The 13,974-nt window shown below is 34.0% G+C and overlaps 1 protein-coding gene across 1 annotated transcript; it reads left to right on the forward strand.

Annotated features, from left to right (window-relative positions):
- Nucleotides 1–1,032: 1,032 nt before the first annotated feature.
- Nucleotides 1,033–12,070, forward strand: LOC123257818 (peptidoglycan-N-acetylglucosamine deacetylase-like; the record flags this gene model as incomplete). Its single annotated transcript, XM_044717801.1, has 3 exons — nucleotides 1,033–1,056; nucleotides 10,236–10,559; nucleotides 10,614–12,070. Coding segments are annotated over 3 exons (651 nt in total), but the record flags the coding sequence as incomplete, so codon positions are not given.
- Nucleotides 12,071–13,974: the final 1,904 nt, after the last annotated feature.

Genomic DNA, 13,974 nt, shown 5'->3' on the forward strand with positions numbered 1-13,974 from the left:
ACTAAAATTAATATCAAAAATCTAATCATCTTGCTTATCACACTGCAACTCATTGTTTTCTTTCGTTTTCACAGCCCAATCGTACATTGCTGAGCTTTCTTTATTGTCTATTTTTCTATCCTCCAAAAGGTGTGGCATCATTTCGGCAATCGCATTTATTATCTTGACCTGCTTTCTTTCGATTGCTATATCAATTGGGGATTGAAAATTATTATTAACTACTCTAAGATCAGCACCTTGTAATAAGAGAAAGCGCACTATGTCTACCTCACCTTGTTTAACTGAATAAATGAGAGGAGTATCACCCAATTTATTTCTAAACCTTAGTATCTCTTGAATTGTTAATCCAATTTTTTCTAGCTTACTTATTACTCCTCTTAAGCAAGTTAAGTTGTTCTTCTTAATGCAGTAAAAAAATTGCTTACTGTAATCATCAATAAACACAGTTGTAGGAAGATGCTCATTAAGGCTATCATATTGTCGTTTATATATTGACTTGCTTTGTATGTCTTTATGACCCCATTCTTTTATTGGTTCTCTGTTTAGCTTTGTCCATTTTTGTAAACTTTTCTTTTCACTTTGCTCTTCTTCATCTTTTTTAGTTATAGGTTTTACTCTATTGCGGTCCTTGGAATTACTGTTTGTTTCTTTCACTTTTTTTTCTTCAGACTGATTCTCTACTTTTTCTTTTTTTCCCTCTAATAATTGACTCGCATCACTTTTTGAAAGTTCATTATCTTTTATATCAATCTTCTGATCAGCTTGTAGATTTTTTTGCGGGTTAGCTGTATTCTCATTTAAATCAGCACTTAAAGGCAAAGGCTCTGGTTTCAAATCTTTATTCACTTCTTTATTGACCACATTTGGTAAATTTTGAGCAAATTTGTCTGTGCTTCCTTCTAGCTGGTCATTTGGCAAACCTTTATCAATCCTTTCACCTTCACTTGTAGTTTTTTCAACCACGGAAGCTTTATTCTCGTTGTGTTGCAGCTTCTCTTTATCGGTAGTGTCGTCTAATCTTTTGCTCTCAGCCTCTTGTGTTTGTTTAGCATCGACGTTGCTTTTTAACTCATCTTTTTGATTTGTGCTATCTTGCTTCCTTACACCTACATTTTCGTTTTTATGAACTGATTCAATTTTCTTTTCTTCAAATTGCTCTACAGCAAATAGGCTCAGTGATCCGAATACAACAGCTAATAATATAAAATATAAAATATTTTTCATAAATATCCCAAGCATAAGCTTAATTAAAATGATACTATAATCAAATGATTAATCTACAGTAAAAAATGCCTTAGATAAAAAACCAATAGAAAGGATAAATTACTACACATTAAACCTAAAGTGCATTATATCACCATCTTGCATGATATAATCTCTGCCTTCAAAGCGAATTTTTCCTGCGTCTTTGCAAGCTGATTCACTTCCATACTTTATGTAGTCTGCAAAGCTTATTGTCTCTGCTTTTATAAAGCCTTTCTCAAAATCAGTGTGGATTACACCTGCTGCTTTATCGGCTGTTGACCCTATTTTTACTGGCCATGCCCGTGCTTCTTTGGGGCCCACAGTAAAGAAAGTTATCATACTCAGCACTTCATACATAATACGCGCTACTCCATCAAGGCCTGATTCTTGTAAGCCAAATTCCGATAAAAAACTCTGTTTTTCCTCTTCACTATCAAGATTTGCAATATCTGCTTCGAGTTTTGCTGAAATACAATAAAATTTACTTTTATTTTCCTCCGCCATTCTCTCTACCTTTTTAGATAATTCATTGCCAGTTATAACATTTGTATCTTCAACATTGCAAACGTACATAACGGGCTTTGTTGTCAGCAATTGAAGCGACTTCATCTCATCTTCATCGATATTCTCCAAACTTCTTGCAGGTTTACCTAATTTTAAAGTAGCCAGTACCTCTTGCATTAATTCAAGTTGTCTCTTTAGCTCTTTATCACCTTGCTTTGCTTTCTTTTCCAATTGAGGAAGCCTTTTTTCTATGCTATCAATATCAGCTAGGATTAATCATATAAAAAAACCTCTTGACGAGGTAAAGTACCGGTGACGAACCTGCATGCGAAACCCAAAATATCTGATATCAATTTTAGTGACGAAAATATGCTATATAGGTGTACAAAATTGCATATAAAAAATATTCTTGTTCGGCACGTGACTGATTTGTTTTTGTTTTTCTTGCACGTGCCGAACAAGAATATTTTTTATATGCAATTTTGTACACCTATATAGCATATTTTCGTCACTAAAATTGATATCAGATATTTTGGGTTTCGCATGCAGGTTCGTCACCGGTACTTTACCTCGTCAAGAGGTTTTTTTATATGATATCAGTTGTTTTTTTGTATATATTGATCTTCAATTATTTAAAACAGAACGCATAATATATAGAATATATGTATATGGAAGTAACCTCTGGACAGGCGATTCACATAGTTAGCAATACTTTAATTGTAAGGATAAACATCAAAACTCTTTTTTTCTTAACTCTATAGATTTTGACATTCAAGAAGGTGGAATAATTAAAAACCTTTCCAAAGACGTAAAGAATTTTTCGATAGCTTCAGTGGCTCTGAAGTTATACGTATTTTTAATTTACAAAGGTTTTGGAATTTGGTTAGTTTAAAAATTTTAATTAAAAATTTGCTCAAAAATGTATTTAAAATCCAAAATTGTTTTATAGTTGTGGGAAACCAAATTGTTTTAACAAATTAACAGATGAGAGGCCTATCCTTATGAGATTTCCACTATATAATAAATTATAAAAAAAAAACTAGAAAGGAAAGCTAACTTCAAGCGGAGCCGAATTTGATATACCCTTGCAGTTAAGCAGAAGCTTATATTATTATTATATATATCGGATCCTATAGAGTTGTCCGATCCTTATGAGAATTTCACCATCAACAAAATTTCTAATAACAAGAAAGGAAAGCTAACTTCGGACGGAGCCGAAGTTTATATACCCTTGCAGTTCAGTCGCAGTCCGCTAGGTGGCGCCACGCATCTTGTATTATTAGATATGTAGCGGATCGTATATAGTCGGCCGATTCTTATGAAATTTGGCATATTGAATTATTTTTCCCAAAATAGAATCTGTACCAAATCCCATCTTTCTAACTTAAAAAACACCAAAGTTATACCAATTTCGATCGTTCTATGACAGCTATAGGATATAGTCGGCCGATCCTTATGAAATTTTGTACATAAGATATTTTGGTCAAATATAACATGTGTGGAAAGTCCCAACCCTCTAACTTAAAAAACACCAAAGTTATGGCATTTCCGATCAATCAGTTATATGGCAGCTATAGGATATAGTCGACCGATCCCGGCCGTTCCGACTTATATACTACCTGCAAAGGAAAGAAGGGTGTGTGCAAAGTTTCAACTCGATAGCTCCAAAACTGAGAGACTAGTTTGCGTAGAAACCGACAGACAGACAGACAGACAGACGGACAGACGGACATGCTCATATCGACTCAGGAGGTGATCCTGATCAAGAATATATATACTTTATAGGGTCGGAGATGTCTCCTTCACTGCGTTGCACACTTTTGACCAAAATTATAATACCCTCTGCAAGGGTATAAAAATATAGACAAACAGACCCACTGGCTTCATTTTGAAAAAACTGTAAAAATCGAATTTCTTGAATAACTTCTGAAAGAAATGTCGGACCGGGTCGGTTGAAGTACCAATCTTCTGAGTCTTCTCATTAAGACATGAGACACTGAAACACAAAGCAGAATTACAACAAAAGTTGCCATCAAGCAAGACAGTTCTAGGTTAGTCGAGTGGAGAGCGTCGTGGTTCCTAACACAGAGGGCCTGGGTTCGAGACCAAGTTGAGTCAATGTTTACGTTTTGCTTTTCAAGCCCTTTTTTATTTGGATTTTATTTTTTAATAAATAAACTAAAATCTGAAAAGATATACATACTCCATATTTTTTAGGGTATTGACCAAATATAAGCAGACTCCAAAAAGCAAAGATGCCAATCAAATACATACACATGTACATATAAGTAAATGCAAGCTTCACAAGAGGCTGGACAAAATGGGTAGCTGCACTTACAGGACTATATCTTGAGTTAACGGATTTTGCCAGATATAAGCGATATATCGAAAGTTGCGTCATCTCAAAAGCTATCTACACGTGCAATAAAAAAAAAGGATCAGTCGAGTCAATTTTGAAAAATAATTTTTTTTCTAAAAAAAAAAGTTTATTTTCAGTGTATTTTTGTTTTTTTACTATATAGACGTTTGGTCTCAAAGAAAGTGAAATTGATATTTAAAAAACCATTTCAACGGTGTAAAGCTTTTTTTAATATCTTTCTTAATTATAAAGTTATGAATTTTTTCATTAACAAAGTTTTTTTAATTTTTTGACGTAAGCTAAAGGTATTTCAAAAAGTTGTAGAACAATAGTTGCTCATATGATAGTAACAAACATTTTCCAATTTTTTTCAGGATTTTTAAGATAAAAATAGTGCAAACAGACAAACCGACAAACCGACGCAAACTGGCTTCATTTTGAAGAAGAAGAAAAAATCGAATTTTTTGAATAACTTCTGAATGAAATGTCGGATCGGGTCGATTGAGGTACCAATCGACGCGTATTTAGCTCTAGAATGCGAATATATAAAAATATTCTATCTGGGGACTAAAATGTGTCCACCAGCCCCACTTTAGTGATAAAATTTTTTTTTACTTTCACCCTAATTTCTCCCAAACCAAATAACTTTTGGAATATGTTTCGACAAAAATTATCTAATTGAAACAATACCTTTCGATTGGTATATCATTCATTTAGATCGGTTGCCTACAGAAAATTTTTAATTCTTCGGCTATATATAGAGTTTCCTCGCGCACGCCTAGGCATGCAGGTCGTCACCTCGTGGACTTCCGTCCACAGTGATTCCATTTCTACCACTTCAGCATCTGATATTGGATCTATTTTACTGTGTACATGGCTGATATCGTCATCCGTAAAGCACCTGAGCAGATGAACGATGGCATCAACTTCTCTGATATGGCTTAAAAATTTATTGCCGAGCCCTTCACCTTTGCTCGCACCCTTTACCAGGCCTGCAATATCTACAACTTCTAATTGATTATAAATTATCTTCTCTGAACCGGCAATTGCTGCGATTTGTTTCAAACGCTGATCTTTTATCGAAATCTTGCCTATATTTGGCTCGATTGTGCAAAAAGGATAATTTGCAGCTTCGGCTGCACTTGACTCTGTAAGCGCATTAAATAAGGTTGATTTTCCTATGTTTGGTAACCCAACTATACCGCAGTTAAAACTCATATTTGCTATTTAAAGCTACAACTATTGCATAATTTAAAAATTTCTGCTATACTTAATTAGTTGCTTATTAATAATTTTGTTGGTATAGTAACATATAGCTCAAATTAAGGTAAAAACTATGGCTGAACCTAGGAAACGGAAGCTACCAAGTGATTTTCATGATGTTGAGGTTGGAATAAAAAGGCCCAGGATCTCAGGGCAAGAAATAACTCTTTTAAATAGTAACCCTTACCCTGACAATTTCTATGTAGGACAAGCAATTGGTAATGGAAGCTGTTTTTTTGACTCTTTCAGGCAAAGTCTAGAACAACAGACAGGAGAGCAAGTTACTGCCGAAAAATTAAGAAATGATTGTAGGGAATTTGCACAAAAGAATCCACCAAAGTGGTTTACAGATGCAATTGCCAATGGTTATGATAACAATGGCCAGCACCGTAGTGAAACTGTAGATGATTATACAGCAAACATTATGCGTAACGATAGGTGGGGTGATCCTGACGTTGAAGGCAGAATACTTTGTGAAAAGTATAAGGTAAAGCTACATGTTATAGAGAACCAGACTGTTGATAACCAAGATTTGTTTTTGCATGAATTAATAGACAATTCAGGTTCAAAAAGTGCAGGTGAATACAATAAAGTTAATTATGACGACAGTAGTGTTTTGCATGTAATAAACAAAGGACATGCTCATTTTGAACCATTGCTTGATAGAAATAAAAGTTTAGCAAAACAAGAGCAAGAGGAAACCAAACTTAAACAAGAGCAAGAACAAGAAGATTGCCTATTAGCAAAAAAACTGCAGCTAGACGAGATCTTAGAGTATTGTAACCTTTCAAAGGATATCTCTGAGAGAGCAGAGGTTGAGAAGAGGTTTGATGAGTTATTGGCAGAAAATGCTGATGGAAAAATTTGTGATGTTGTAGAGCAGTGCGTTAGTGATATAAAGCAACACATTCAACGCTCTGAGAAGCAGAAGTCTTTGAGTCCGTCATGTAGCATGGAAGAAGCAAAAATAGAAAGACTATCTCATCAACAGCAACAGCAACAAATACCTGCACAGTAAATTTTCATAGCCCTGTATATTTTTATATAGGGGTTTGTGCAAGCATTTCATATAATATGAACTTGCAGTATGTACTAACCTAAATGCAAGTTGACCAGGAGACTAGTTTAATTATTGATGCCATAGAGGAATTTGGTGGTGAGGCTAGGCTTGTCGGCGGATGTGTGAGAGACTCAATTTTGCAACGTGATGTCCACGACATCGATTTAGCTACTAATTTGCTTCCCAATCAAACAATTAAAGCGCTAAAACTCCGTAATATAAAAACTATTCCAACTGGCTTAAACCATGGAACTATTACTGCAATCTTAAATCAGAGGTCTTTTGAAATTACGACACTAAGGCATGATGTGAAATGTGATGGTAGGCATGCAAAAGTAGAATTTACTAATAATTGGCAAGCTGATGCTTCAAGGCGTGACTTTACATTTAACGCTCTATATGCAGATAAGCATGGCCATATATATGACTACTTTGGTGGCATTGAGGATTTAAAGGCGCGAAGGTTAAACTTTATAGGCAACGCTGAAGATAGAATTAAAGAAGACTATCTACGTATTTTAAGAGCATTTCGTTTTCATGCAAAAATATGTGTCGGAGATTTGAGTGATGAAATACTAAACGTATGCAAAGCTTATGTTGTGGTGGTACGTTCCCCCCTTTGTCTAGTAAAATGTTAAAAGCGGTAGAGCGAATAGCAAAAGAAGGGTTATTACCTAATTTTATAAAAGCTGCTCCAACAGCAAATAAAAAGATTAGTAAATTACCTGTCTTAACATATCCTGAGGAGCTCAATCCATTTCGATCAGCTTTATGCAAGATAAGGCTAAGTGAATATGAAAATGTGAAATTAAATGAATTCTTGGAAAAAGCTATTGCAGCTGAAAATCTAGACAAATTAAGTAAAATCGTCGATGAAGCTTTGGATTTAGGAATAAGAGTAAACGCTCGCAACGAAGATGGCTTTAGCTTCACTAACGTTACAATGTTTAAGATGTATCGTGATGAATTCAAAGAAAATAAACAAGAAGATATAATCAGAAAGTTAGCCTTACATGGAGCAGATTTTAATGTACAAGTTGATAAGAAAATAGCTGAAATGTATCAAAAAGTGCAAAAAGAAATTGAGCCACAAATATATAGTAGGCTCAAGAAACTTAGGGAAGTTGGAGAAGACGCTACTATAGAAGGAACTGTTGAAGATGTAGAAATCGATAATAAGACCTTCTATATTGAATTTTCACATAGCTGCATAGTTGATGTTGCCAAAGTTGTAGAAGGTGCAAAAAATTTGGGCTTAAGTAAAGGAGACTTAAACCTTGGCGGTAGTATCATAAAAATAGGTGATGGTGAAGTTGAGGTCAAAACTGGGAAAGACGGTAAAAGAAATTACGTAGATATATCCGATAACAGCGCTTTTACAGTAACACTTTGCACTAGCCTAGGAGAGCTAAATTTAATGGTATATCATGACACAGAAGACTATCATCAAGTACAAGTTGAGGTAGAAGATGAAGAAATGTGGAACGAGTTGCAAGAAATAGGAGAAATCGTAGGAAAGGGTTGTTTATTTGGTGGAATGTCTGTTAAAGAAGTAGTGGAAAAAGGCAGCTTTACTAGATGTGGAAGGTGGGGCGACCAAAATTCTAAAAGTAGTGAGACCTTTTCTTGGGTGAGCAAATTAAAAGATACCAAAACGACATCTGTAGGACGTTCTTGATTGGTGGCTATGTTTTTACATAGCCATAATTATTGCAAAGTAAAGTAGTTCTTGAAATTTAATCAAAATTACCATAAAAAATTTACCTTAACTAGCATTGCTTGTAGAAGTGGATTGAAGATATATTCAGGCAATATTATTTATTGGCAAGCGCTTTTATCACTGAATGCACAATATCACGCAACGTTTCATCCTTAATTTTCCTGTATTCCCTCACTAGCCTTGATATTTCTTCACTACCCACATCGCTACAAAAGGCCTTATCGTGTAAGTCTTCAGAAGCTTTGGTAAAAAAATATGACATATCAACGGACAAAGCTTCTGCCAAATTATACAATCTATCAATTACAAGCCTTACCTCTCCAGTTTCATATCCTTGTATATGCTGAAATGAAATTCCGAGCTTTTTTCCTAAGTCTCTTTGGCTAAAACCGCATATTAACCTTCTCTTCCTTATTCTTTCACCTATTTGTTTATCAATAGGATGTTGTTCATCTTGTACAATCATTTATTAATATATTAACTGAGGTATTGAAGCAATACTAACTCTCATTGTAACTTTGAGAAAAAGATTTTACCAATATATAAACTACGCTACGTAACCTTTTGCTTTTAATTTCATTATATCCTTTGACTAATTTTAGTATTTCTTCATCATAAGTTTCATGTGAGTCGACATGCACATCAGTAAAAAAATCAGCCACATTAATCGATAGTGCTTTTGCTAAGTCGTATAGCCTACTGGCCAAAATTTGGTTTGAACTATTTTCGTACCTTTGTATTTGTCTATACGAAACGCCTATTTTCTTTCCCAACTCAGTTTGTGTTAAACCACAGTATAATCTAAGTTCTTTTATTTTTTTGCCTAATTCCACCTTTCATTACTAATTTTAGCTGCTCAAGCTTATATTGAATTTTTTAATTTATGAAGTAGAAAAAAAGAAGGAAAGTTGGAGAACTTTCCTTCCGGTCTACAGATTACAATAAACCACTATCATAAAAACTAAAGTGGCTCTTCTGTGTTACGATTATGTGATCTATTAATTTCATTCCTACATTTTCGCAGGTTGCAGCTAATGTAAGTGTGTTATCCTCATCCTCCTTTGATGGTTCTGTATCTCCACTTGGATGATTATGTGAAATTGCAATAGATGATGCATCGATCAGTAATCCCTGTTTGATTATTTCTCTCACATATAGAGGTACTCTGTCTATAGTTCCACAGTCTTGAATATACTCGTATATCAAATGACCACTTCGATCTAAGTATATTACTCGCAAGCTTTCCTTTCGTGACTGCCCTATTGCTGTTTTAAAGTATTTTAGTAGCTCTTCTCTGTTATCAAGAATCGACAGCTTTTTTAACTTACCTTTCAGTATCCTATCGAAAATCTCTTTCAGACAAAAGATACTTGCTATTGCTCCATCATTCATTCCTGTAACATTTTTTAGCTCATGAAAGTCAGCGTTAATTACCCTTCCTAAACTACTAAAGAGCTCTATTAGCTTTTTGGCCACTTCTCTTCCTTCTTCACATTCAGATAGAGTACGTTCCAGTAGCTCATGGTCAAGTAAAGACCTTCCTCTACTTGATAAAATGCGAGTTTCCAATTTTTCTTTTCTCTCACTATTATTCATAAAAACCTCCAAGGTCAACATTATATACAAATTCAACGCCAGCTTTCTGACGCAGTAGTTCTCGAGGAATAACCCTTTTGAACTCTAAATTTGCAATGTTGTCCTTGTTGCTTTAAAAGCTGGAATACCATTTGCCATATGAATTTGTGCATTGACATTTACTGTGCTAATTCCCTGAAGCGCAACGGTATTTATATTTGCAATCATAATATATTATATAAAATTGTTAATATAATATATTAAAGAAGCGATGAAGTAAAGGCTACAGCAATTAAAGATGGCTTAACTTAGCAAAAAAGTGTAGTATTCTATCACTTTGCTGATTACAAATGTTTATAAGGATAATCACTTTTTTCTTACTATATTCAAGTACGGCTTTTTGTAGTGATTGTAATTTTAATTTACCATACTGTGGGCTCAGTTGTAATCTAGATCTATCATATAGAAATTTAAGTAATATAAAAAAATTATTGAATAACTACGATAAGTTTGTTGCGCTTACGTTTGATGATGGACCTTCCAACAATAGAATAAACGATATTATTAATGTTCTGGAAAGCTATGAAGCAAAAGCAACATTTTTTGTGCTTGGTGAACGTATAAATGAAAAAACGTCTGAAATAGTAAAGAAAATTCATGAATCAGGTCATGAGTTAGGCAATCACTCTTGGTCGCATAGGAAGTTGACATCACTTTCAAGTGAGGAACAATTGCAAGAATTGGAAAAGACAAATACAGCAATTAAAAATGCAATAAAACAAGATGTAAAATGGTTTCGTCCGCCATATGGATGTTATGACGATAATCTGATTGAAAATACTGATCAATTAAATATGTATTCAATATTATGGACAGTTGATTCGCTAGATTGGCAAGGTGATAAGCCAGAAACTTTAGTTGAAAGAGTTTTAAGTAATGTACATAATGGAGCAGTTATACTGTTTCATGATCACAATAACAGGTCAAACACAATTGAAGCTTTACCTCATATTATTAAAATACTAAAAAAATCAGGTTATAAGTTTGTGACCTTAAGTGAGTGGGAAAAAAGGGTTTGTAATACGGTAAAAGCCAGAAGTGTAACAATAAAAGAGGGGAAAAAAGTGCGTTTTGAAGGAATGTTATGTGGACAAAAAATAAAGTCTTTAACCGCAGAGCATTCATATTAGGTGGTATTCAGCTTACCATTTCCGCGGTTTTTAGTTGCAGGTTATATAATTTACAAATACGAAACAGACAAAAGTACGAAGCACTATCTAATAGTAATAGAATAAGAGTTGCTACTATTATGCCTAAGCGGAGCAAAATTTTAGATAGGAATAGCATTGAACTTGCGGTAAACAAAATTTCGTATGTTGTTTTGTTTGATGGTTCTGGTAAGGAAGTTGATTTGCAGACATTATCAGAAGTCGAGTCTAAAATAGCAAAATCGTCAGAAAAAATAACTGCTCTTTATAAACGTTATTACCCGTTTGGTTCAATGTGTTCTCATGTAATCGGATATACAAAAAGACAGCAAGGCATAAGCGAAGTAGGAATCAGCGGTATTGAATATACATATGATCATATATTGAAAGGCAAGTCAGGAAAATCTGAGCAGGAAATAAATTCTAAAAAACGCGTCATAAAAGAATTATCAAGCATACCACAACAAGACGGACAAGATGTACAACTGACAATTGATATTAATCTGCAAGAGAAAACCGCAGAGGTATTTAAAGATCACCAAGGCTCCGCAGTGGTAATTGATGTAAATAATGGAGAAATTTTAGCATTATATAATTCACCTTCTTACGATAATAATCTTTTTGCTAGCAGGCTATCAAATGAGACTTGGGAGAGCTTGAATGCTCCTTCATTACCGCTTGTGAATCGTGCGTTATCATATCAAATTCCACCTGGTTCAATATTTAAAGTAATAGTTGCGCTTGCGGGTTTAAAAGACGGGATAATAACACCAGAAGAGAAATTCTCGTGCAAGGGCTATATGAAAATAGGTGAGCGGAAATTTCGTTGTCTGAAAAGCAAAGTCCATGGGTATGTATCTTTAAATGAGGCAATGGCATTATCATGCAACACTTACTTTTATAATATAGGGAAAAAAATAAGTGTAGACTCTCTAGTAGAAATGGCCAGAAAATTTGGTATTGGAAGTGGGCCACTGATTGGAACGTTTAAAGAAGAAGCTCCAGGGTTGTTGCCAGATAGAGATTGGCGTACACGAAAGCTATATTCGCAGTGGTATTTAGGTGACACTATCAACTTAGTTATAGGACAAGGGTATATGCTTACAACATTCATGCGACAAGTTTTTTGGCGTTGGAGATGCTGCTACAGATAGTAAAGCAATAAATGAACCACTTGATAGCCTATATTTGATTGCTGGGCAGAAGCCTTTATCAACTTTTGCAAAAAAATCTATTTCTGGCTTCAAGATCAGAAAAGGTGCTACAGTAGGTTGCAAAGTAACTTTGCGTAGAGATAAAATGTATGAGTTTTTAGAAAGATTGATATATATTGCTTTGCCAAGGGAAAAAGATTTTAGAGGATTTAGTGTGAAGCAATTTGACGGTAATGGTAATTTTTCCTTTGGTATAAAGGAACATATCTCGTTTTTAGAAATAGACTATGATAAAATAAGTAAAATTAGAGGTATGGATATTAATATTATAACAAGTGCAGTTAGTGATAAGGAAGCAAAGGAATTATTACTGGCTCTTAAATTTCCTTTTTTTGATTAATTGAGAGGAGAAATATATGGCAAAAAAATCTATGATAGAAAGAAATCTTCGCAGAATAAAGTTGTGCGATCAATATAAAGAAAAAAGAGAAAAATTGAAATCTATAATAAATAATAAGAATTTGTCTATTGTAGAAAGGTTTACAGCTCAAAATAAATTAATTAAAAAATTGCCTAGAAATTCTTCTAAAACCAAAATTAGAAATAGGTGTGCTTTAACTGGGAGACCAAGAGGAGTATATAGAAAATTTGGTTTATGTAGAATTGTTTTGCGTGATTTATGTTCTTTTGGGCAAATTCCAGGAGTTACAAAGTCTAGTTGGTAAATATAATATAAGGAGTATATTGTGGCGTTATCTGATAGTATTGGTGATTTTTTAACAAGGATACGTAATGCTCAATTGGCAATGCATAGGGCAACAAGGGTACTATTTTCTAAGATGAATTCTTCTATATTGGAGATTTTAAAAGAGGAAGGGTATATCCTTGATTATGAAAAGCAAGTTGTAGATAATTTACCTTCTTTCATTGTAAAATTGAAGTATTATGAGAAGTCACCTGTAATTAGTGACATAGTTAGGGTGTCAAAGCCTGGTTGTCGTCGTTATTCTAAGTATAAGGACATTTCTAAAGCATATAATGGTCTTGGTATTTTTATTATATCGACACCCAAAGGAGTGATGACTGATTATAATGCACATAAGTTAAAGGTTGGTGGAGAAGTTTTGTGTCGTGTGTTTTAAATAATAGGAGAAATTCATGTCTCGTATAGGTGCTGCTCCTATCAATATTCCTGCTGGTGTTTCAGTTGAATATAATAATGGTAGTATGTTAATAAAGAGTGCTAAGGCTGAAAAGGAAGTTAGCTTGATCAGGGATGTTGTGTGTCAGATTATTGATAATCAGCTATTGCTTTCTGTTGATCAAGATAAAGATAATTATGATAAAATAAAGCCTATGTGGGGCACTTATAGGAGTAATATTAATAATATCATTAACGGCATGGTTGATGGTTTTTCTGTTAATCTTGAGATTAACGGTGTGGGATATAAGGCAGAGTGTGATGGTAAGTATTTGACTTTGTATCTTGGTTATAGCCATAATGTTAAATATAAAGTGCCTAAAGATGTTGAGATTAAGTGCATAAAGCCAACTCACTTAGTAGTTAGTGGTATGGATAAGCAGAAGGTCTATATGGTGGCGTCTGATATATGCAAAATTAGAAAATATGATCCTTATAAAGGTAAGGGTGTTGTAATAAAAGGCAAATTTATGCTGCGTAAGGTTGTAAGTAAAAAGAAGTAATAAAAATGAAAAGATCGTATAATTTTTTAAGTAATTCTGAAAAAAGGAAGTTACGTAATAGAGCGAAGCTTGACAAGAGCGCTGAACGTTTACGTATATCCATATTTAAATCTAATAGGCATTTTTATGTCCAGTTAATTAATGATGTAAAAGGAATAACTCTCACTTCAGCTTCTACTTTG

This window comes from Drosophila ananassae (assembly GCF_017639315.1).
Source record: "Drosophila ananassae strain 14024-0371.13 chromosome 4 unlocalized genomic scaffold, ASM1763931v2 tig00000066, whole genome shotgun sequence".
Taxonomy (NCBI): domain Eukaryota; kingdom Metazoa; phylum Arthropoda; class Insecta; order Diptera; family Drosophilidae; genus Drosophila; species Drosophila ananassae.